This window comes from Abramis brama (genome assembly GCF_963993115.1).
Source record: "Abramis brama genome assembly, chromosome: 6".
Taxonomy (NCBI): Eukaryota; Metazoa; Chordata; class Actinopteri; order Cypriniformes; family Leuciscidae; genus Abramis; species Abramis brama.
In genome coordinates, this window is record NC_139968.1 from 32,495,889 (window position 1) to 32,523,236 (window position 27,348).

At 36.7% G+C, this 27,348-nt stretch overlaps 1 protein-coding gene across 1 annotated transcript; it reads left to right on the forward strand.

The window, feature by feature from the left end:
• Positions 1–11,800: 11,800 nt before the first annotated feature.
• Positions 11,801–27,270, forward strand: LOC311085904 (uncharacterized protein; the record flags this gene model as incomplete). The annotated part of the gene is made up of 7 exons (XM_084118522.1): positions 11,801–11,860; positions 13,274–13,505; positions 19,346–19,654; positions 21,064–21,387; positions 21,751–21,870; positions 22,969–22,994; positions 24,371–27,270. The coding sequence occupies 7 exons, from the start codon at positions 11,801–11,803 to the stop codon at positions 24,452–24,454; spliced, it is 1,155 nt and encodes a 384-aa protein (XP_083974648.1). The 3' UTR covers positions 24,455–27,270.
• Between the last annotated feature and the right edge of the window lie 78 nt (positions 27,271–27,348).

Consider the following 27,348-nt stretch of genomic DNA (forward strand, 5'->3'; position numbering starts at 1 on the left):
GAAGAGTGTGCAAAGTAACATATCTTCAAAGTGAATAGCACATAACAGGCACAACACAACAAAAAGCTAATATTCACAGGACAAAAACGCCATGTCAGTGTGGACGGAAGGCCAATACGTAGAGAAAAATATCTGTTCCCAACGTATTAGTGTGGACAAGGCCTAAGCCTTTATTGATTATTAAATACTGTATTTGTTTGATACTCTATCGTGAGTTTTCTGCAACCCATTGTGACAGAACAATGGGAAAAGATTTCTAATTGTTCAAATTTCTCTTTCTTTCTCAGGTTCATCCTGCTTAATGTGGATTATGGGATCTGTTCCCAGAGTCACAAATTCAGAAAGCTGTACCTGTAAAAAAAAAAAAAACCTTGATAATAATTGCAATTATTTTAGGTTTGTTATCAGAAATAACTGACCTATGCAATTTGTGAATCATTTATAGAGTGATCATTGTGATTTTAACAAAACATAGACTGAACTTTTATCTTGAACATTTTAGGATTGAACCTTTGACATTCACACAAGCTGTTTAAATGAATCCTTAGCCATATATACAAATGAGTCTAATCGACTGTTTTTTTTTTTTTGTTTTTTTTTTTATTATGTCATGTATTTATAGTGGATGAGGGTGAAGGCTAACCAAGGAAAGATGAATTCCTGGTTAGGACACTAGATGGTGCTAGTAAAGAAAAGGGGTTATGCGGAACGCCCAACGTTCGAACCGGAAAACTGGTATAAGCATTTCCTGTTTACACTACTGTACGCATCTACAGGTGATCTCTGAGGTAGCTTATTTTTCGCTTTTTTAGAATACAATTCTTATTTCTGTTTTAATTAAAATGTCATGAATGCTTAAAGGGATACTTCACCTCTGGGAAGATTAATGTGTATTTAAAATAGGTCATTTAAGTAGAAGAAATGTGGAGAAATTTTTTAATTTGGAGCTTTCTAGACTGAGAAAAGCCAGAAAATGTATTTTTGGCTTATGTGGATGAAAGACAACAACTCCCAGAATGCACTTGCTTCGCTGCCTTAGGAGGCCACGCCTACCGGTTAGAGAGCGCAGTTGAAAACAACAAGGCTAGCCTAAGTAAGTGATGAGTTTGCCAGGGATTTAGGGACCCAAAATGTCCGGGATTCGGCTTTTGCGTTCTACAGTCGCCATTCATCATGTTTACTGTGGTGAGCAGGACGAGGCTGACGGCCGCGGGAGAACAGCGCGAGGCCGGTGGCGTCATTACTGAGGGGTCTCGCATCTCTCACGGAGGAGCGGAAATTTTCTTAGCAATGGTAAAGCACACATCAACCGATCACTTGTTTAGCGTTCATGTAAACACTACAGTCAGATTCACCGATTGGAATTAATTCAGTTAGATTGAAACGAGAGGTGTGCATGTAAACAATGAATGGCGACCGCAGAACGCAAAAGCCGAATCCCGGACATTTTTAACAGTCTCGCCCGCCGGACAAGTCTGGGAAAATGGTAACCCCTACTTACTCAGCTTTCTCCTATTATTCAGCTTTCTCCACAGAACAAGAGCATGCTAGCTTAGCTTCCAAAGAAAGACGGCTGATACTGTGTACATTCTGTGAGTGAGATCTAGGGGTGCACCGATCCGACTTTTTCAGTCCCGATACCGATACCGATGCCTGGGCTTTGTGTATCTGTCGATACCCGATACCGATCCGATACTATAGTTGAATTAATAATAAACTGTATACCTTCCACCTTATACCTTCCTTGAAGAGACTAAAGGCACCAGACTACTAACTAAACATAACTAAGACAAAATAACAGATGTATGTAATGTGTTGTATTCTTATTTATTTAAAAAACAATTGTGCATTCAAATCGAAAATAGAATATAATCAAACTTCTTTAAATAAATGTAAAAAAAATCAAATTAAAATGTAGCGGTGGAAACAAAAAAACTGTGTTTCCAAAAATTGTAAACATGTAAAAATATAAAGTGCAAAGTCCTGCAACAGGAATTTAAAATGCAACATAGCAGCTGAACCTGAGAATAAAAAAATAAAAAGTTGGTCGAACATCAACTTGATCACACATACAAATAATAATAACCAAACATTGTAATGTGTGTCACACCACCATCACAAACATGACCTGTGAATGCTCACTTAATCAGCAATGGCAAATTTAAATGTCAGTTTTAATGATCATTATGTTTCATATTTTTAAAAATGAAAACAAAAAGAAGCAGGGTTGTGTTTTATATTTCGTGTTGTTAATATGCAGTAAAGATAATCAATATACGCGTTTGCCTGAACCACATTTATGTGGCCATTAATATGTTTTTTAAATGAAAAGAGGCAGAGTGGTGTTGTATAACATACTTCGTTTTATTTTTGGCTAAAATATACATAAAGAGATTACCGGAGTAGCCAGAGCGAGCCGAGTGACGCGATCAAGAACGCATGCTGTTCCATTTGCAGAATAACCGGACTCGCGTCCTCTCGTCCTCGGGAGTTCGTTCTCCTGAGTCGAACTTGGCAAGTCCGAACTACCAAGGAGGACGCAAGTCCGAAGTTTGCGTACTTGGTATTGAGAAACGGCCTCTGGCTCGCTCCATGTTGCTTCTAGCATGCGACACGCGTGAAGCTGACGAATGACGTAGGTTCTGCTGCGACGACGAAAAAAAAAGAAAAAAAAAACTGGATCGGCCCGTGGATCTGTTATTTTTTCCGATCCCCGATCCAGCTATTTTATCAGTATCGCGGCCGATATCCGATCCTAATATCGGATCGGTGCACCCCTAGTGAGATCCCACCCTGTATGGGCGGGTTGTAAACATGCGGAACAACGCCTTCTACTGGCTGTAGTCTTTAGCCTCTGGACAGAAAATCCTCCGATGACGCAAAATGACGATTTTTGCGTCATCGGAGGATTTTTTCCAGACAAAAAATACATAAATCTTTCGTCTCAGGGGGATATGAGGGTGGAAAGCATGGTAATTCGAAAATACTACAGGTTTTCTACTAATACAAAGCTTAATGCTAAATCCTGAAGTAACCCTTTAAGTATCAGAAAAAAAAATTCTAAAAAAATAAAATGCTCTTCATTTGATTTATCGTCTGCCAGAAAAGGTTAAACTATTATGATAGCATACAAGTCTAAACTAACTTACTGATAGTTAGCTAACTCTACATCGGGTGCCATTAGCAATACCTTCATAATCATGAATAAATGAGGAGGCGTAAAAAACTTAAATCCTTTATCTAACGGAGTACTATATAAATATATATATATATTTTTTTTTTACATTGAAATATCAGTGTACCATGACTTCCACTATGTTGAATGGATTATGTTCCTTTCCAAAAAACTTCTTCACATTACTTGAATGACTTGTCAAGGTTCGAACTTCTAACATTCTGACGCAAAGCGAATCTCCCACTTGATTAGACAGAAACTTCGGCTGCGTCCGAAAACTTAGGTGACTTGCCTCGCTGTGAGGCAACAATGACTTTGCAGGCAGCGTCTGCACAAAAAGGGATCTCACAAAACTGATTTGGAAATACTTCTGAGGCAGCGTAACGTTTTAATGATGTACAGCGAAATAAAGTGAGCTTAGGAGAAAACTAAGATAATATTTAATGACTAGGCCTGCAACAGTAATTTCTTGCTAGAAATCATAAGTGGAAAAGTTAACGTTGATCAAAAATGTACATTCACACACTGACGACCAGACACAACTTTCACAATTTTTCTTGCTCAACTGGCACAGAATGGAAAGCACAGGATAGCGGGATAACAAAGGCAGTGAAGGATACATCTGTGCTGCCTTTAAAAATCGATCAGATGAAGGAATCTCAGGAGACAGTGAAACTAACATTGGATTCAGACGTGCTATGATGCCTTCCAACCTTGAAATGCGTTCTCCGAAGGCAGCATGATCAGTTTTCGGACACAGCCTAGCCTATGTTTTTCGTCAATCATGATCGACTCTGTGTCTGTGAAACCTAGGCTATCTCTACTTCGCCTCTTTTAACCAGTAGGCTAAACAACAACCACCAATGGCACCCAAGTAACCACACACTAAACCAGAACACCTTAGCATATTTGCTAATTGTATTATTTCTCAAATAAAGTATTTTTTCGACGTAGCCTACTCCTTCAGACTTCGATACGGGTGTTTTGTTCGTCTGCTGGATAGGTGGCAGTTCCCGAGCTGGAGCAGATCTTCACCAGGCAGCCCGTCACAAGTTTGTGTCTGGTGTTTGACTATAATTGTCCAGGTATTTTGCATCTACATCTGTCTCTCATTTATTTTTTGATTTTTTTTTACATTTTGTGGTTCATCTTTTTCTTTTGCCAAAACAGCCAACTGTTTTATACACTAATGAATTGCTGGATGAATTGATTTAAATGACTTCACTAATCTTCCAACTGTTTTTTTAACAGCAGGATTATTTGCAAGGGCTGAAAAAATATGTCCATTGCTCATTTGTTTTACTGTACTGGAATGGTAGTAAGTCTTGAATGCATTGTTATATGATGAGGTTTAACATCTGTGCTGAAAGTGAATCTCAAGAGTCTCAAGACCTGTATGGTTAAGAATCATCAGGAAGTTTTTTATGATATTATGTCTATCTATTCAAAAATATAGAATAAAGGTGATGACATTATATTTATGTGGGTCCCGGACTCCCGGCACATATGAGTATTATAGGGAAATGAAAAGGTAGACTAAATAGCTAAGAAAGCACTGCAAAAAGAGAGTATAGAAGCAGTCATCAGCCTTTCAAGATCAGAGGGAAAGAGTATAGTGTGGGGAAAATATACTAATGAACAACAAAGGTGGGACCAAGAATTAAAAGGAAGACATTTTTACTCAATTAAAAAATGAGTCGGCACTGTGGAAAATAAGAGAGGAAACAGGAGAGAAGAGACTATTGTAACCAGACTAAGAATAGGGCATAATAAATTCAATAGCACTCTTCATATAATGGGGAAACATCCAACTGTGTTTTGTGATCAGTGCAAAATACCTGAGACTGTAGAACATGTGCTTATTAATTGTTCAAAATATGAATTACAGAGGATAGATATGATAAAAGACATGGAAAAAATAGGACTAATAGGAAATGGAGTAAATAGTATAATGGACTGCAGTAGGAATGAACAAGGAATGAAATATTTGTTTTTCTTTCTAACTAAAACGGGACTAATGACAAGAATATGATGAATGAAGTATATGGGAAATAACTAGAACCAAAAGATGGCAGTAATGCAACGTCAAGGATGCAAGCTGCCGTTAACAACCAATGAAGAAGACGACAAAGCTCTATTTTGTTGCAGCATTTTGGAGATGTGTGACATTTCACTTCAACAAACACCTCTACAGATTGTGGACTTCTTGTAGGTGTCATACTTTACGCATACCTCATAAAAAAATATGTAAGGGGTGTCATTGATTTGTCATCAAAGTGTTTATCATTGGGTGTTAGTATCTGTTGAAAGGAGTTTTAGGAGTGACCAGTTATGACTTCAGTGTCATGCTACAAGCGGATAATCAGAACTAAAGATAAATTAATTAAAATACTAATAAATATTGGAGTATTTTCATTATTTCATATTTCACATTCACACAGTAACATCTCTTTTTGGTTTGAGAATTTTTTTTATGTAGGATTTAGTATTTTGTAGTAAAGCTGTTTTGTCTAAAGCAAGTTAAATAGGTTCATGTGAGCAGTAATGAAAAAAACCTTTAACCACACGCTATTGACACCTCATACACACTCTCACACCGACATTAACACAAACACATAGCAGTTACAAGCTCATGCATAACTTGTTTGTACAATAGATCAAACCACATTTCTGTACAGATGTGAATACATGAGACCACAGCAGTCTCCACTCCTCATGGTGATTTTTTTGCATCTACATTTGCACTTAAAAAAAAAAAAGAGTCAAACTTGAAAATGCTGCATTGTGTCATATGATTTAGATAATTTGTTATCTAAAAAAGTCTTAAAAGAAAAAATCCTGTGAAAAGTAGCACACTTTAAGAATGATCCTAATGCATGTCCGCTGTGATTTCCTGATGAAACGTGTAGTGGGTGTCAGTTTGATCATCATCGTATGGCAATAGGTGCATACTCAACGTGGTCTTCCTCTTTAACGTTCTGTAAAATAATACATAACAAGAGATGATAATACTAAAAACAAACATCAGAAGTGTGAGCCTTACAGCAGACAGAGAGATCTTAGACAGATTCTTTTGTTGTGACATAGTATGTGACTTTCTGACTTCAATGATTCACAAATATATTGAAGTAAATCTAAATTGGACTCTAAAAATCTGATCTAATATGAGATTTTGCTGTAACAAGATCCAATCTGCCAGATATGCAATAAAAAAAAAAAAAAAAAACCTTGGTCAATGTAAATGCAGTTATGATGTTATAAAGTAGGTTTGACTGATTTTAAAAATGCATTTGCTCATTGGCTGTCATGCAAATGCATCTGTCATGTGCATCATTGTTGCATCATTTCCTGAAGGTTTCAGTTTCCTGTTAGACTGTTTAAGATTAAAATATATAATAATAATATAAGATGTAATATCATGCACTCTTTCAATGCTTCTCAGTTGCTTTAAAAATGTATTTAAAAAATAAATTAAAAAAATGTAATTTTATTCTGGATTACTCAATAAAAGTTGCATTTGGATCTCAACCTTTGTGTCTCAGAGCAGTGTGTAACAGATCTCATGGCTTTTATACATATCGGTTAATCTGCTGTTGTGTGTGATGGATCATTACAACTAATCTGACTCACTGCTAAATGTATTCATAGACACAGAACATAAATTAGGAATATATTCTCTTACCAATTTATGTGCTTTCCTTTTGTGGAATGTGGGAATAGCATATGTCATCTCTTCTTCACGAGTATGAACTGTTTTAGCAACAACAATAGATTCATTAAAGCAACAAAACTCAATCTCATCTGTGAGTTAAAGCATTAATGTATGCGATTAAATATTGAATGCTGCAGTTTTTGAAAACAGCATTAACAAATTTCACATGCACAGAGTTCCTAACACAGAATGTGTTTATCTTTAAATTTACAGATTGCAGACAAGGATGTTTAAAGCATCCGCATTCTTCGTATGGTGAAATTAAATCATCATAAAAATTCAAAGTGAAACAGCGTCATTCATATCGATGTTCATTTGTGCACCAGCAGAATGCAGCATCTTTACACAAAAGTTGTTTTATCATTGAAATAATGTAGATTTGTCATTATAGATATAGACATACATAATGTAATATACAGAAACTGCTAAACAAAATAACTATACATTTAGTTCTATCTATAATATAGGGATATCAAAAACAATTCAAATATGTATTAGTATTTGTTATCATACTTATTTGTTTATTATAATCATTGTTGAATGTTATAATACTTTAGGCATTAGGTAACTCTTGCCTTCTTGATCAGTTTTTCTGCGTCTCCTGCAGATCCCGAAAATCACGACTGTAGAGACAATCATCAGAGATCCAGCAACAGCAGAGATCAACACTATCAGAGACACTGGAGGATGGACGAAGTGAAGGAGAGTGTGATGAGATGGTTAAGATTATCATTAAGTGAATAAGTGCATAAACAGTAATATCATCAGTGCTGTGGTACCTGCACATGTGTGACAGAGTGTGTTGATGTCCAGATGTGTGGTCTGGTTGCTGATGGGATTGTTCAGCACACAGCTGTAGGTGTTTTTATCCTGATATTCCACCTCCAGAGGTAGAGAGAGACTGATGCTGAGATCACACACACTGATGCTGGACAATACACTGATTCCTTTGTACCAGGAGAGAGTCGCATCACACACATTCAACACTGATGAACACACCAATGAACAATTTGATGATGATGAAGAACAGTTTCTACTGATGACAGGAACAGGCAGACGAGCTGGAAAATATGACAACAAAGAGAAATATTGAAAAATCGAATAATATTATTTTCAGTCCAGTGTGTTGAATGAGGGTTTATTCAGTGCTGTTTATGCCTATTTTGAACCTCTCTTTTCTCTCTAAAATATTAGAAATGTTGTTGCCTCCCAGTTACAGTCCTATTTAACAGCACATAACCTCTATGAGCCTTTCCAGTCTGGCTTTCGCCCTTTACACGTTACTGAAACAGTCCTGGTCCCTCAACGCTTCAGATTCTGGCTAGCACTCTCCTTCTGTTAAACCTCAGCTCAGCTTTTGAGCTGTTTTTGAGTGTTTGGCTCGAGGTCATGGTGCAAAGGACCCTAGGTTGATTTTACTCTGAACCATCCCTTTAACTTCCACTGTTATGCTGATGACATTCAGATTTATTTTTAGCATTTTTAGCCTCAGTGTTTCCTCCACCTACATTAACAGCTTGCATCAAGGGACTAAATATGTTGTATCTATTTCCCGGTCAACTGATAGATTTGGATGGAGACTTGATAATTCCCCCTATACCACAGTTTGACATCTTGCTGATCTCATTGATTCCACTCTTTCATTTAATGATCGCATTGTTAAAGTGGTAAAGACAGCTTTATGTCTCATTTTCAATCTTCTCTTAGTCAGCAGGATGCTGAAACCGTAATACTTTGTCACAGCTCAACTAGAACTTACTGTAACTCACTTCTTTACGGCCTTTCAACTAAAAATATTAAACGATGACAATATGTTCAAAACTCTGCAGCCCGCTTGATCACTCACACAAGAAAGAATGAGCACATTACTTCAATTTCCTCCTTCATTGGCTTCTGGTTTCCTTGCGTATAAACTTCAAGGTAATCCTCTCTTACAAAGCTCTCCATAACCTTACTTATCTGACTTCAGCCTTAGTTTCTTATGCTCTTGAAATACAGTCAGTGTCAGTGATGGAGGGAGAGTTACAGACTGAGAGCTATGAGTAATATTCAGAAAAAAAAAACATATTTGATAATTGTTTACCTTGTACCTTGTAAAACATATACCTTGTTATGGATATGTTATTTGTTTGAATCCCTCTTTGTTTGTATCTCTTTGTTTGCGTATTGTGCTTTGATATTGATATTTTTTTTTTCTGTTCCATAACCTATCTTTGTGAAGCGACCCTGGGTGTTGGAAAGGCGCTATATAATTACAAATTATTATTATTATTATTATTAATAAACTATAAAATAATTTAAAAAAATCTAAATGCAAATAGTTTAAAGGTCAGGGTACTGTTTATAAAATAATAATAGGACAGAACAAATTATCTCTACTCACCATAGACAGAAACATTGAATGTTTTTGATGTCAGTTTCTTCACTCCATGTATCTCTAGTTGATAAACTCCAGTATGTTCAGTTCTGGTGTTTGTGATGGTCAGAGATCCAGTTTGATCGTCCAGCTTCAGTCTGTCTCTGAATCTCTTATCAGGAACACCACGTGTGGAGAAGATTTGGTTCTCAACGCTGATTTTAGCTATAAGAGACTTTTTATCTCTAAATTTCCACTGTATGTTGTCGTCTTCATGTATTTTAGTATCAGTGTGTAGAAGGACAGAATCTCCCTCCATCACTGACACTGACTGTATGTCATTTCTCTCAGCACCAAACACACCTGAAGAACATGAACATGTTTAAAACAGATTAAGACTCTCGTTGGTTTACAAAGCCGGAAATCATCTGTAGTTTTTGTCATTTACATATGAACTGAAATACATTCACAACATCAGTAGAGATACTACACAGAATGAAATGTGAGATATATGAACAGACAGATGTTGTTATGAACCAATAATTTGGTCTCTGTTTTAAAGTTATCTACAGTTGAGCAAAATCATTGCTTAAAATTACATAATGTACTGAAAACAAATACATGATAACTTCAGTATGAAGCTACAAGATTAATTATAATGGATATTTTCAATAATTATTTTTATATAAATAAGATGGTTAGATCAGTAAATAAAGCAGGATCACTGATTCTCTGATGCTCCCAGGGTTCATGCACATTTTGACAAATTAATTTCCATAACATTTGTCTGTTTATGAAAACTGCAGAAGTATTGAAAAATAAATTAAGGAACCTGATTTCAAAGTTAGTATCTCACCATAATTATTCATCTGGTAAAGATAGCAGCAGATGAAAATAATCTGAACAGTAGTAGCAGCTTTATTGCTCCGAAGTGGAAAGAAATTAAACCATTAAAATGTTTGTATAACTTACCAGTTAGACTCCAGCAGCAGAAACAGAACAAAACAAGCGTGTGAAACATCTTCTTTAACTGTTCAGTGCTTGATCTAATAACACTGTTCACCAAAACACTCAGTCTGTGTGAATCCTATAAAAATACAGAGTTAAAAGCAACTGGCATCTCACAGTACCGGCTGCACTGACGTTCATCTTCCAAGTCAAACTGAAAGTAGCTGTGGTCGGTTTTCAGAGATGTGGTTTGATGTGTTGGGTGGACAAACAGCTTGTAGGTGAGAGTGTGTATTCATAGCAGGTGTGTTTAGCTTGTAGGTGAAAAGTTTCTTCCTGTCCTGCAAACAGCTTTTTAAGACTCTTAAAAAAAAAAACATGACGAGAAACTGTTTCTGACAGAGGGAGAGAAACGATAACTCTCATCTGTTGTAAGTACGGGACTGTGTGAAGTTTCCACTCACTGTGCAAAAAACAAAAACAAACAAACAAACAAAAAAAAACTTAGTGGCATTTAACCCTTTGATTTACTGTTTTTATGCTATAGAAATCATCTAATGGCTTTAGTAGGTTCCCAAAGCAAAGGTATAGAGAAGGGTATAAATGAATCAGGATGTTGGTTGTATGATGTTCATTAAATTGATCAAGATCATCCATGAGACACTGTATTTATATAACAAATAATATAACTGATGAGATCATCTCGATCACCTTCACATGCAATGACACAATTTTCACACTGAGTCCAAGTTCGAGGCAACGTAAAGTTCTTGGGAGAATGTAAATGATTTGAAAACATTTTTTTTTTTTCCATCACAATTTTTTTCCACCACCATGTCCCTTTATGGGCTACATTAGATACCAAAGGCATGAGACGCCAAGAACACATTGCTTAAAAGGCTACATGTGTTGCATTTAGATGTTAAATGTGTTGCATTTAGCAAGTTGTTGCATCGTCTTCATAGTTCACAGACATGATTTCTATTTTTGAGGTGCTGCCATCGGTCTGATGTTTCCTGTTGAGCTGGCAGTGCTGTGATGCTGCTTTAGCTGCTGTTTCTCAGAAACCCACTAGATGGTGCTATTTACAAGTTAAAGCAGTGTCATACAACTGAAAAGTGGTACTCACTGCAGAGTCAAATGACGTCCAGCTCCTCCTCTCTGGTTAGGGTGTGGTTAGACATTTAGCTCCACCCATTAGGCCCAAATTAAATTTACTAATACATTTTATTGGAGGATTTCAAAGGTTGTGTTCATGAAAACTTGGTGGTTCTTGTTAAAGAGTTTATAAACAGTTTTTTCTCCAGTGGAAGGTTTGATTAAAAGTTGCTGTCCGTGGTGCTGAAATGCAGATGGAGGACGGGATGCTAATAACAGATTTAGTCGGGGTGGGGCGTATGGAGGGGGCAGATCCACAGAAACTCGCTCTAGTGAGCGGCGGGTATGTTTCTACTGTATAAATGCAGGATCTGATCGCTGATTGCGAAGCCTGGAAAAAGAAAAATATGTCAAGCAAGCCTAACTGTAGATTTGTGAATTCAGTTTCACCCATTTCTCCCTTGTCTGGTTATAAACCATATTACATGGATGCTACACACATCTGGATATCATGAGACACAGTAGCAGCTCAACACTGGCCCCCAGAGACTACTACTACTTCGCGGCGTGGGTGCCGATTATATAAAAGTTCCTCTACACAGACTTTTTCTGAAGTCAGACTTGGTATCCGGGTATGTGAACATGACTGTGAGCACACAACTCCTGGCGGATTGAGTTTAGTTCATCTCAGGGAATGACCTGGCTGGTGGTCAAGTGTTTTCCCAGCCTATTGTGGTAGAAAACCCAGAGGAAGTTAGTGATGTACCTCACAAATGTAATGATGCTCTTCCTGCATGTGTGATAAAGCGAGCACAAACTTGTAGGTATAATGATTTGGTGAGCTTGTCAGATTCATTTATGTTTGCATCTGATAAGAAAGAATCATGTTCTAATCCAGAAGAGCATGTATTCCTTCTAGAAATACCTTTACAGATTGGTCGCAAGCAGCTAGCTGTCACAATCAGACTCTGCAACCTCCCTCTCAGGCCATCAGATGCGGGCCATCAACGCACTGCATTTCCCATAACCCCTGTTCTGATCCTAATCACCTGCTCAGCTGTTTCTCATCTACTGGGCTTTATAGCTGCAACCCACACTGTATTCTGTGCGAAGTTTTGTATTATTATTGTGAAAAACGAGCATTTCTTCCTGTGTTTGCCTACCTGGTTTGACCCTATTTTGTACCTTGATTGTGCCAGCCTGCTGCCTGCCTGCTTTACCTCTACCTGGATACTGGATTCCGTCTGTTCGCCGCCTGCATCGACCATTTGCCTGTTTACTGACCACGTCCTGCTACTGTTTGCTGGTGTTTTCACCTTTGCCTGTCGACTTCTCTTTTCTAAATAATTAAGTGCAAATGGATCTCTCAGACTCCAGTGATTCACTGCACTAACTAGCTATTAGGATGTATTAGAGAATGATTAGGAAATTGAAAGGTATTAACAACCTTTGCTAAAATCCATAGCATTGAACACTTGGATGATACGTTTTTAAAAAGAAGGCAAGTGATAAGTAAGAATGTCCGTATGAAAAAAACAATAGCAACATGATGAAGCTGGTTTTGAATATTTTGAGTTAAAAATAGCAAGGATAAAGAATGAACAAACAGTCGAAAGGGAGACCCCTATTCAGCATTCAACCTAAAGTGGGGATTGAAAGAAGTGTATTTGGAAGAGAAGATACTGTTATAACCACGGCTTTGTATAGGACACACTAGCCTTCATTATACACTGCATATTGTAGGAAAGTGTGAGACAGACTGCTGCAATTACTGTGGAAACAGAACATGTGATTTTACACTGAGAGGAATAGCTATAAAAGAGAAAGAAATCAGCTTGTTGAAAAACTCAATGTCATTACAGTTCACGATATATTTCAGAATGCACAGAAACATTTAAGGGTCTATATTCTTCTAAAATATTCAAGAGAGACAGATTTGATCAGAAGGATATAGTTTTCTTTTTCTTTCCTTTCGTTCATCGAGGCTTCACACTCCACCTCAATAGGTGGCGGAAAAGAACCTCGAGCTGGTTTGCCAACCGCCATAGAAGAAAAGGCTGAAGCAAAAGCAAAACCAGAAGCAGAAGAACAAAAACGACACGTGTGTGCCATGCATTCATTCATTCTTTGTCAAACTAAGTGGCGGGAAGAACTGTGCATGGGAAACATAAACGCAAAATATTTATTTTGCTCAGTGTTGTTTTTACTCGCACATGGTAAGACATTTTATGTTACAATCTCTGTTCTAGTCAACCATAAAAAAATGAATGGCAAACGCTATTCCGCTCTGCTGCTCCGAGAACATTTTTCTCTCACAAGTTTTGAAACTTAAAATCTTTTAAATCACTATAGAAACTGATCAATGTACATTTAATGTAATTTTAGTGGCTTTGAATAATAATAAAAAAACTTCTGCAAACTGAATATGCAAATGAACATCAAACGTTTTGTTATAGTCACCCCCTATGTTTTAATACTAACAACAACAACAAAAAAGTAATATTGTAGAATTAAAAATATTCCAAGATATTTTAAATGAACAAAGATATGTGCTTGACTGTTTTTCTACCCCCTCTTTCTACCACAATGACCATTTGGAGTTCCTAAGCCACAGAGGGGCTGATAGTGATCTAGGCTTGCAGGCCAAATGTTTGTACTTTGGGGGTCTATGAATTGTCACACCTTTAGTACAGTGGTGGAAGTGTAATTATCTGATTGGTCAGTTTGAATATCTCACAGTTGGGTTTTAGTCACATGGTAAAGGAAAGGATAAAATAATATTGTAACTGTTGCTCTGTCTCTTTGATGCTCTGGCTCTCTTCTTCTCTGGGTCCCTTTCCTCCTTCCTCTCTCTCTCTCTCTCTCTCTCTCTCTCTCTCTCTCTCTCTCTCTCTCTCTCTCTCTCTCTCTGGTAACATTTTTCATATATGCTGGGTACAATTAATAATATAAGTTATCATCATCTCATACATCTATTTTGTAACTATTTTAAGAGTAACCATAACCATATTTTGTCATTAAACCTTTTCAATTATAACTAATGTGCTAACTAGTTTTGATTTGGTATTGATTTTGAAGTGCTCCATATTGCAATACAACATCGTCACTCTCTATAGCAACGCTCTCCCACATATTAAGCTATTGTAACTGCGCTTATTTCCGTCATTGGTATAAGTGGCAGTGGGTGGTATAGACAAGAAGTGCAGTTTTCTACCATCTTGCTAATAACGTTTCTTTAGTCATTCGGCAGTTCTTGCAGCTCGAACCACTGCAGGAATCCACCCTTACAATATTTTGCGATTAATAGCACCAAATGTTTTAATGGATAATATTCATCTGTAATTCTTATAATGGGAAATGTTCTTTATGAAGCTATGAAAATTGGTTGCATGAATCCATTGCTAGGGATGAATAGTTTAGGACCCAAGGACTAGGGCCCGCATGTATAAAACTTCTAAGAAATGCTCTTAAGAATAGTCTTAAGCTTTGACTTAAGTGTCAAAAAATTCTTAGTTAAAAGTAGGACTTCTCTAAGAGTAGGAGACTTTTATAAAGAAGCTAAAAGCAACTTTCAGTAAAGTCTAAGACTGATTCTTAACTGCTGACTGAAGTGGGACTTAAGTGCTGTGAACTAAGGACTACAAGGATGTCAACCCAAAATGGCCACCCTCAATCTCTGAATCAGCCATTAGTGAACCTGCAACGGTGAGGTCACTGCAGCATGACATCATTTAATGTAATTATAAAAAAATAATAATAATTAAGACACTGAAACTTTAATATAATTTATATATATATATATATATATATATATATATATATATATATATATATATATATATATATATAAAATATATTTATTTATTTTTTTATATAGAGCAGCAATGTAAACATGAGTTCCAGCAATGGATCCAACAATTCAGGGAAAGCAATCCTCATAAAAGTGGCTTGATTTTCCTGCGAGATTTAAAGATCAGCTGGAAAGTCAATTAACTGCCAAACAGTAAAAATTAAATTAAAAATTAAAGATTTTGTAAGCATCTTGTGTAGTTGTGCTTGGAGTCAATTATTTATTTTGATAACACAATGAAACATGCCAAATTGTACAGACATATTTTTTAGCCAGACTATCATACAAAGAAATTATGAACATATGAAAAAACAAGAGAGGACAATGAAATATTAATAACTGACTATGTTGCAAACAATGTAGGCTATGTTTTTTTTTCTCCTGTGAGCTTTTTAGGTTTTCTAAAACCTGTAGCTGTAGTTTGCCTTTTTTTTCTCACTTAATATTTAACAATATACAGTAATTGATTTACCATTCTGCCTGCATTGGCAGCAGATGGGGGTTTTACTACTCAAACATGTTCTGAGGGCAGAAAGGAAAATGATTGGTTTACAGCTTCAGCCAATGAAACTGAAGCAAGGGCGGGGTTTAGACGTTTGAATTTGAGGTGCGCTGCGGAGGGATTGTAGCCTAGAAATTTAGACGCACCCTAGCGGCAGCAAAATGTATTTCGCAGCCAGGGTAGTCTAGCAACTCTCAATAAACCTTCCCGCTGCAAAAACCCAGATTGGGTCAGGCCAATCACGTTGTGTATAGAGTAGGCGGAGGCGGGCTTAACATACACGACAGAGTTGCGACGGTTACCTGGCTGCTGCTACTTGAAAACAAAGAATGGCGGCTGCTGATGGAGAACAACGGTCTTTCGAATCGGCTTTGGCCGCGACTCTGGAGGACTTGGAGTTAAGTTTTTCTTTGAGAAAAGAGCAAAGAACGGCACTTAAGTCATTCTTAAAAAAAGGAAGATGTGTTCGTCGTTTTGCCGGCCAGATATGGCAAAAGTTGAATCTATCAACTAAGCTCCGCTGTTGGGAAAACGCTCTGGTTGGTTGAAACGCTGTCCTATTGCGTGCAGAGGGAATTTGAAAGACAGCCGTTTATCCCGCCCCTCGGATTGAGCCGTGACTATGGTGAGGTGCCAGACCTAACATCTTGATGTAGGTCTGGCTTGCCAGGCTAGAGGGATTGAATAGTCGGAATAAAAGACATGTTCGTGGGAGAACGCATTTATTGCAAGGTAAGTGAATTTACTACTATATTCTGTTACAATTCAACATCCTCTAACGTTTACTAAGATAATAAGCGAACATTTAAAAATGCACAGAACTAGTAGCCTAATCATCATCTAAATATCGTATTGTATGCATTTTTATTTGACTGTTTCATTAGTCGCCCAAAAACAAAGCTGCTTATGGGGTAACTGGTGTAAAACATGCTTTTCCAATGCTACCTCGCTGTCTGTTAAATTGACATGCGAGAACAGAACTCGTTCAAATTTTCAGCGATATCAACGGTCAAAATGATACATCTCCCGCCTTAGCGCTGCTCTCAGGGCAGGAGTAGCCTAACTGTTACTCCAAAGATTCAAATCGCTGTTATTTTAGTGTAGCCTATTACGCGCTGCTCTCAGGACAGGAGTACTTTAAGAGCAGCGCGTAACACACAAAAATAACAGCGATTTGAATCTATTGAATACTCCTGCCCTGAGAGCAGCGCGTAATACACTAAAATAACAACGATTTGAATCTAGAGCGTAAGTTACTCCTGCCCTGAGAGCAGCGCGTAATACTCTAAAATAACATCGATTTGAATCTATTGAGTAGCCTATTCCTGCCCTGAGAGCAGCGCGTAATACACAAAAATAACAGCAATTTGAATCTATTGAGTAGGCTACTCCTGCCCTGAGAGCAGCGCGTAATACACTAAAAATAAAAGCGATTTGAATCTATTGAGTAGGCTACTCCTGTCTTGAGAACAGCGTGTAGTAGCCTACACAAAAATAACAGCGATTTGAATCTATTGAGTACTCCTGCCCTGAGAGCAGCGCTAAGGCGGGAGATGTATCATTTTGACCGTTGAAATATCGCGAAAAATTTGAACGAGTTCTGTTCTCGCATATCAATTTAACAGACAGCAAGGTAGCATTGTAAAAGCATGTTTTACACCAGTTAGGCCATGTAAGCAGCTTTGTTTTGGGCGACTGATGAAATAGTCTAATCAAAATGCATACAATACCATATTTAGATGATGATAGTTCTTTGCATTTTTAAATGTTCACTTATTATCTTCGTAAACATTAGAGGATGTTGAATTGTAACAAAATATAGTAGTAAATTCACTTAGGCCTACCTTGAAATAAATGCGTTCTCCCACGGCACGAACATCTGTCTTTTATTCCGACTATTCCTCAATCCCTCCGCAGCGCACCTCAAATTCAAACGTCTAAACCCCGCCCTTGCTTCAGTTTCATTGGTTGAAGCTGTAAACCAATCATTTTCTTTTCTGCCCTCAGAACGTTTGAGTAAGTCTCCCATCTGCGCATTGGCACCATTATCTGAGAACTGAACCGCTGGACGATGACATGAATGTTTTCTCCATAGCGAATAAATAGAAATAAATAGAGAACTAATAATTTTTACAATGGGAATTAATCAACACTGAACTTACTTAAGCTGGACAATGACACTTTTCTTCTATAGCTGCTGTACAGCTAAAACTATAATGACTATAATTATTCCTGTAATGAGTGGAAATCTGCTTTGAAACGATCTGTATTGTGAAAGGTGACTTAACTTGAAATAATTTTGTCAGATAATTTCACAAAATGTATTTTGTTCTTCCCACATATTTTAAAATATTAAAAATATAAATATAAAAATATTTTACTCATAATTTGATGGTTCAAGCAAACTTAAAGGGTCATTTAAAAAAAATGCACATCACTTTTGGCCACTACTGTATTTGGTGTGGTCAGTGCCACAATAGTGCTATTTCAGACCCTGCTTACTGTGGAATGATGAGCTCAAGTCATCACCGGTGCACTGTTGCATTTTTCCAGTCGCCAAAAGTTTAATTTTTACTTTCATTTAATTTCATTTCATTACTATAAAATTTATGTAAGGTTAGTTACAAAAAGAATTCCTTGATGATCAAACTTTTATTGTTTGATCAACTCCGTCATCATTTAACTGTAATAGGACAAAAGTGTGTGTTCCTCTCTGCTGCCATCCTAACTAGGTTAGGAGACCTCTTTAGCTCTCTTAAATAATTTACGAGAGAGTGGCTTTATACATACGGCCCCAGATGTTTGAAAGAAGACCCGGAGTAAGAATAAAAAAAAAAAAATGAAGAAGTTTTACTGAAGATAGTTTGCGGTTTCATCAGCAGAAGTTCAGCTTCAAGACTCACACAGGAGTTCGTAGGACACCCCACTTACACACACATCGACACACAGATTTTCCAAGGTTGGATTTGGCCAGGCTCTAACTATAAACAGGAGAGTCGTCTCAAAACATCAATATAACAACTTCTTTCTCTCAAGGAGAACTACATGTGCACTTTAGTCTAACTGGAAAGTAAGGCTTTAACAAAGAAATGGTCCCTTAAACTTTCGGCTTCAATGACCTCAATATGTTTAAACACGTTGAAGACCTTTCTCAAACTCAAAACCAGTCCCTATTTCATTCTGGAAGCCGGGATAAATAAGCAAGCACTGTTACTGCATTCAGACATCAAATACAGACATTAAAGAATACGTGAAAAAAAATTTCAGTAATCACACTGGTAACTTCTATAACAAAATAAAATCTCAAGAGAAGTCATTCAACTCGTGATATTTAGAATTGATTAATATTTAGAAATATTGATTAATACCTTGATTATAATCACTCATTACATATACATTGAAGCAGCAGTGGATTCCAATCCACCCCCTTCACCACAAATATATGTTTAGGGAAAGCAGTTAATATCAGGATGTGAGTTTGGATGATGTTCATTAAGATCATCCATGAGTCTCATGAATGTTTGTCTGATGAGTGAATGTGTAAATCAATGATGTTCTTCTGCTGTTTGTTTGCATGTTACATTATGAATCCAGACATATTTCTCTTATCACAATCTGTAATGATATGAAAAAAAAAAAAAAAAAAACTTTTCACAGCCCTTTTTTAGTGTTGTGTAGTAATGAACTGATAATTTCTTCTTCAGGTGTGTCTGGTGTTGATAGAGTGCCATTGTCTGTGATGGAGGGAGATTCAGTCACTCTAAACACTAATGTGCAAGAAGACATTAAATGGTATTATAATGACACCCGCATCGCTCAAATCACTGGAGATCTCAGTGATGTCTGTACAGATGTTCAGTGTAAAGAGAGATTCAGAGACAGACTGAAGCTGGATCATCAGACTGGATCTCTGACCATCACAAACATCAGAACCACAGACTCTGGAGAATATAAACTAAAGATCTTCAGCAGCAGAAATACCTTTGAAAAGACCTTCAGTGTCACTGGTCACGGTGAGTCATTTAATGAATTAACCTGTTTAAATAGACTATAAAAAAAGATGGACGACGCAACTTCATTCTCTTCCATTGTAGAGAAGTGAAGCCGCCAAAGTCCAAATATGGCGCTGGTATCTTGGAGCCAGAGTCTGTGCAGTAGTGAGTGTGAAGTGGAGCCGTGATATCAAGGCCCAGCTCATCTCTTATGTTGGTGAGAAACAAACAGTAATGGAATCGTAGAAATTAAAGTTAAAGCTCCAAGGGGGCAGTCCTGGCCTAGTGGTTAGGGAGTTGGACTGGTAACCCAAGGTTGCTGGTTCGATTCCAGAACCGGTGGGAAATGACTGAGGTGCCCTTGAGCAAGGCACCTAACCCCTAATTGCTCCCCGGGCGCCACACAAAGGCTGCCCGCTGCTCTGGGTGTGTATCCACGTTTGCAGTGTGTGTGTGTTAACTACTCACTACTCTGCTCCTAATGTGTGTGCATTAACTTGGATGGGTTAAATGCAGAGGTCAAATTCCAAGTATGGGTTACCATACTTGGCCGTCACGTGTCACTTTCACTTTCACTTTCACTTTCAATCTCCGCCTGAAGACCCTGAAAATAGTCCGACAGTGACTACTTAAAGGAATAATTCACCCAAAAATGAAAATTCCGTCATTAACGCTTGTGTCGTTCCAGACCTTCTTTCATCTTAAGAACACAAATTAAGATATTTTTGTTGGCTCCATTGACAGCTATTTAATTAACACTTTGAAGGCCCAGAAAGGCAGGACATACATTGTTAAAATAGTCCATGTGACTAAAGTGGTTCAACCTTAATTTTATGAAGCAACAAGTGATTGCTTTACTATAACATATAGTAAAAATATAGCCTAAAAGACAAACACTCAGACAGGAGCATTTTTACTGCATTTTAAGAGTAAAACATGTAGAAAACATGCACTTTTAATGTGCACGCGCAGCAGTCAACCCAAACCAAAAAAGGTTTAGTGTATGTACTCTCTAGATGAGTTTTTGTTTGTTTTTTGCTAAATTAGGGACGTACTCCATAATATCAGATTGCACATCATTAAAACAATTACCGGTACAATATCATAGACTATATTGCACACCCCAGCCCAAACCCTACATTATACACTGACCGACAGCTTTTACGACCAATGACAAAGACCTTTCTCCAAGCCCCAACCTTTACATTACTCCAACCCGCAGATACACACACTTGGTTATTACGGTTAGTTTTGTTTTCCATCTATGATTACATTCTCTTATCAACTGTTTGGATGAGGATTTTATGTAAAATGTAAAAGTTTATGAAATGTGTGCAAAATAGAAAGTTGCTTTTATCTTTAGTTCTTTCACATTTTGTGTGTGTTATTGGCATACATATCCTTTAATCATCTGTTGGTTTGTGTTTCAGGTGTTCCTGCTTCACAACGAGATGAATTGAAGAGAAAGTCAGTGAAGGAGGGAGGATCTTTAGATCTTGGTGTAATAAAACACCCAAATGATGTGATGACGTGGTATTTTAATGACACTCGTATTGCTGAAATCACTGGAGAGCCCAGTAAGATCTGTACAGATGTTCATAGTGATGGGGGATTCAGAGACAGACTGAAGCTGGATCATCAGACTGGATCTCTGACCATCATGAACATTAGAATCACAGACTCTGGAGAATATGTACTAGACATCAGTAGCAGCAGCTTCAGCATCAAAAGGAGTTTCAGTGTTTCTGTCACTGGTGAGGACACTTTAGTAGTTCCCTTAAATCGATCAAGTTAATGTTTTCTTTGTGGAATGTTTGAAAAAGTGAGCTTTGACCTCGTAATTGAGTTCACATCAAGTGACTCAACCAACACATGCTGTTCACAAGATTAATGTTATTAACATGAACAAACATGAGGTCAGTTTTTCTGTGCTGCTGACGCTGTTTTAGCTTCTGTTCTTCAAAAAACACACCAGATGGCGCCATCTGTCAATTTAATCAATATCATGTATCTGATGACCGAAGCAGAAAAGTGTAAATATGAGAAAAAGACTCAGAAGTGGTAAAATTGATTATGAGTCACTCTCTGTTGAGTAATGTCTGTCTGTCTGTCTTCAGCTGTTCCAGATTCAGGTCTGTCTTCAGCTGCTGTTGCAGGAATAGTTGTTGCTGCTGTTCTGGTGGCTGCTGCTGCTGCTGCTGCTGTGATTTATTGGAAGCGTAAAGTAAGAAGGAAAAGTGAGTATTACTTTAGTGATTGGAAGTCTGATACTTATCTGTGAACTGTTTCTTTCAGATAGATTGTAGACATGTTACAATGGTAGACACTGTTAACAAAATGTGTGAATTTGGGACTACTGATGATAAATTCTTTCTTTATCAGTGTATGTCAGTACAATAAGCAGAACAAGTGAAAAAACAAAAACAGATATGTAGATATATAGATGTTAGAAACCAGGAAGCTCGTTTCAGAATTCAATGTTACTGTCAAGCCAGATGTTTTCAAAGGTTTAAAGGGGGTGTGACCAAAAAAGTTTGAGAACCACTGGTGTAGATCATCTGAAACAGCGCTGCGTTACCTCACAAGTTTAATTCAATCAGGTCAAACCAGGTCAAATAAAATGACCTGAGTGAGTATTATTCAGCACTTGCGGGTAGTTCGGTAGAATTCATGAAATGTCCTCATTCCTTTATATCCGTGGAACTTGTGAGTTGCGCTGATATCTGTCTCTCATTAGCAATCGCGCCTTGCTTCATTCCACAGTCATGTTAAAAACATCAATGTATTCACTCATCCATAAACATCATTAGATACATCAGGATGATGACAAGCTCCATGATTCCACGCTCATTTTCATACTGCATCATCAGTCTACGCCTTTCTTATTGTTTTGAAGATCTTAGCGACCCCAGCTGTGAAAAAATACAGAGTGTAGCTTAAAGTAAAGTACAAACATCATAAAGTTTTTAAGTCATGGCAGTATCAACGATTGTTCTGGTGCCGGAGAAGCTCTTCATGTTGGTCACGAAACAGTATCATCATCACATTCATTCATCTTCAGTCTGAGTGACTGTCAGGCACATCCGAAACGTTTCAATAACGTGCATCAGTGCTGACTTGAGCCACAACTGTTTCAGACATTTCAGTTCAATTTGGGGAACTGGCTCATCCAGAACTGATTCAGAAGAATGATTTGTTAACGAACTGGCCATCACTAAATTATATGCAGTTGAAATAACAAGATGGAAATTGTGTGTAAATAATTAAAAAAAAAAGATTATTCTAAATAACCATAGTAATGTGTGTTTAATTGAGTTTTTTAATTGTTCAAACAGACACCAGGATGCAGAACAATGATCAGGTAAGATACTCACTGAATTTGTCTGACTACAGAAATCAGATTTAGATCTGCAAGTTGGCAGAGTTTTACTTGGTTAGATTCAGAAATCAACATTAACCCAATAATAACTGACTCTTCAGGACAGCACTGCTCTTGTTTACTTTATAATAAACAGTGGTATGGATACATTTATATTTTTATATAATTTTAATTATTTAATTATATTATTATCACAATTATATTTATATACCGTAGGCTGTTATATGACCCTGCTGTAGGATCTATGCGTTATTTCGACAGCGCTTGAATCAAATGCAAGACATATTTTCTCCACACACAGTGTGAGTTGCAGTCTGAACATGTATTTCCGCACCCTTTTGATTGACAGGATATAATCGGCCCTGATTATTGGCTGTTTTTAAACAATCATACAGTATATCGATGATTGGCCAATACTTCGGTACATCTCTAAAATAAACTAAATAATATAAAAATAAAAATTGCAACTTAAACTGTCATATTAATACTTACCAATACAATAGTTCAAGCATTTTAGATGTGCAGATGAAATGTGGATCTTCAACTGCAAAATTAATAGTAACAAATCACATTATTTGTGACATGCCTTTTTAAAAAAAAAAACACCCAAATTCGTTCTGAATGTGATATGTAAATCTTAAAGGGATAGTTCACCCAAAAATGAAAATTCTGTCATCATTTACTCAAGTTGTTTCAAACCTGTATGATTTCTTTTTTCTGCTGAACACTAAAGAAGATATTTTGAAAAATGTCAGTAACCAAACAGTTGATGGACCCCATTGACTTCCATAGTAGGAAAAAAAAATACTATGGAAGTCAATGGGGTCCATCAACTGTTTGGTTACAGATATTTTTCAAAATATCTTCTTTAGTGTTCAGTAGAAAAAAGAAATTCATACAGGTTTGAAGGTGAGTAAATGATGACAGAATTTTCATATTTGGGTGAACTATCACTTTAATGCTTCAGACACTGTGGAATGCAAACACAACAGACGTGACCAAACATTTTGGAAATAGTCATAGATACCAAATACTTTGTTCAATTTCAACTTATTTTTAGGGTTATTTTGGATTTGAAAGAAAAAAAAAAGTGCAAGGGAGCGATTATTTTTGACCATGAGTTATTGTAGTACATAAGATGACAGTGTAATGCAGTTTATCAGATGCATTTCGAGAAACATCCCACATTTATGACAACGTGTTTAATATTTAGGAAAAGAAAACTACCGTACATTCTGCAAAAATCTAAAGAAATGCACAATTACTGTTTCTAGTCTCTAGTATTTATTTATTTTTTTTTTTTTTGTGTAACTTAATTATTAATTTCTTTCACCTTCTGTGAATCTGTTTTCTTACAGGCGAATGTTGTTAAAGGCTTGGCCCTGAATCAGACTGAGGTTGAGCCTGATGCTGCCAGTGAGACATCAATGGAACATTTATAATTATTCTGATACTTTAACTGAGAAGGAAAGTGAAGAGAAGGTGGGAAACGAGAGATTTTCTTTTGTTTCCTTTCCTCTCTTTATTGTAAGTTGCTCTGAAAAAAGATTTTAGTAGTTGGTACCAATTCCAGTGAAGTTTCACCTCAACGCGAGTTTCAACACCGCAAAAAATAATAATTTTTGTAACAGATTAAAACATAAATATTAAGTTATACGCATTTCTTAAAAAAATAAATAAAAAAAATCTCGAGCCCAGAGATCCAATACAATGATGTCTAAGAATCTTTACCAAAAAAACAGTATACCCAAAAATAAATATTTCTCCCAGCTGAATATGAATATAAAAAGGTTAGATCACATTTTTTAACAGGCTAATTTTTATTTTATTTTACATTTAGACACCATAGAAGGCCTTGGGACTGAGAAAAAAAACAAACAAACAGGGAGTGCAGGTTTACCTCTTAAGAAAAGTATTTTATATTTTGCTAAAAATAATAAACTACTAAAAATAAACATTGTACATAATCTGATAATCAACGTTCTCATCATGAGGGCAAAACAAAGTTAACAAGTAATTTAAAATATTTGTCTTCCCTTGCCATCTCTAAATAATTTTCAAAAGTCTAACACTCTCAGCTCTACATAATTATGCTGATTCATAATGCTAAATGTATGAAAAACGTCTACAGACGGTTAAACGATCAGATTCATCTGTATGATAAAAATTGGTCTGTTGGTTTGGTCAGCCATTTGTAGAGGTTTGTTAAAGCTGCTAAAGTGACCCACACAGAAACATCTTTTTTTTTTTCTTTTTTTTTTTTCGTTTACACTATAAGACCCAGTGCTCGAAGTGGGGAAAAAAGTGCTGGTAGTCTCTCGGTTGAAATCATGTCCCAGTGGAAGTGAGGGTACACTACAGGTTAAAACACAGAATTGCCAGTTCTGCATAGCCTATCGGTGCGTATTCCAATCCACTTTGAGCACTGATAAGATCTATCAATGCACTGAAATACTACTTTTGTCCCATTTGATTTGGGCATTCCGTTAGAACTGACTGTTTACATGAATATGTTGCTAAGATGAACACAGGCGAAACACCTGCTCTTCACAGAAATGAGCTTGTGCACTAATGTACTACTGATACTGTAAGTGATACTGGTATTGTTGCTGTTAGTAGAAAAAAAAAATTAATATTATGTTGCTAAGTACGAAAATTGTAACCTTTAAAAAGCTTAGATAAAAGCTTTGAAAGCACGAGATCCCACCCTCCCTTCAGAGCGTCTCCAAAGCCACGCCTCCTACGAAGGGCGGACCGCTCCGAGTCACAGGTTTTCGTCTCTTCCAAACTACAGTAGTTATGGTGTGAACGCTACATAAGCTCATTGTTTTGGGAGGAACTGTCAAAGGCAGCTGCTGTTTCTGTTGCGGTGCTGACATGTCTAACTCTACATAGCATGTAACGCGCTGATGACGTGTGATGTGGAGGAGAAAGAATATCTATCTATCTTAACTATTAAAAAACTCTTATACCAAACATTTTATATAACCACTCATGAGTTTTTATCTTATGTTCACTATTCTACCATTTTCACATTTCTACTGTGAAGTGACAATTTTGAAAGAAAACACGGTAGTAGTCCTCACGAACATTTTTCCCATTTCACTATGCAACTTTTCCATAGTTTTTTCAATGTAAAAAAAACGTGTTGGACTGACGTGTTTGACAGTCACGCGTTCATACTTTGGCAGTGTCTCGTGAATGAAAGCAGTGTTCTGAAAATGCTGAGCTCAAAGTAAGTACAACTACACGTCTCTAGACTTGCTCTGACATGCTTGTGAATGACCCGTAACTGAAGTGAGAATGCACTGTTTATCTTTCGATCCGTGTTATTTAAGCAGACAGTTTTTGTCTCGTAAGTTCAGTTTAACTGCAAGCCAACAGGGGGCAAGGTTTCAACTGAACTATGCATAACAAAAAAGTTTCTGGAACAAATCGGCCTTTAACTTTTTTAACCGGCAAGCTGCCTTTGATCAACCATTTTTATATAAAAATAAAATAAAATAAAAAACTGTTACACCACCACAAAACCCGAATTCACCAGCTTTCTACACAAATTTGATGCATGATACAACAAACACTCTAATAATAATTGTGTGTATTTGAACAGTTTTATATATATCTTTGTTGAAAAGTGTGAAAATGAATTTCAGTGAAACTGTAACACTTAAAACTTGAAATTGTGAACAAAATATTTGTGATATTTTAAGTGTTGCTGATCAGATTCTCACTGCCACGTGTTTTGTTTTTTGGGGGTCCCCTCATGTTATCTGAATACTGTTTTTGCTTTAGCTTATAATAATAATAATAAATAAACCATTTTAAATGGCAATGTTGTATTTTCACTTAGTGTTAGCTTTTAATGCTATGTGTGTATTTCAGTTATTTAGCCTGCAAGCTGTGTATATGCTTTGCATCCCTGCCCTGACTCATGCAAATGTTATGCGTTTTCTCCATGTTTTCTTCATTCAGGATGTGCTATATTTTTATTTTATTTTATTTTTTTGTGTTTGAATGAAATCTCCCTGGGTGATGTAAAGTTTGCCTTCATTTGTGTAGTCTGAGTGGTTAGTCTAGTCTCTCCCACCTTGTTCTTGGACAGAACGCCTCTAAATCCTGTTATATCCTAATATCATACGTGCCTAATTCTATTGAGGCTATAAATAAAGCGGAATATTTTTGTCCATTTAATTTTCTAAAAGAACTTGTAACGTCTTTGTATGTCTGTGTGATGAATGCCATTAAAAACATCTGTTTGACTAACAGCTGAAATCTGAATTTGTCATGATTTTTTTTTTTTTTTTTAAGTTTGTATTCGGAAATAGCTGAACAAAGT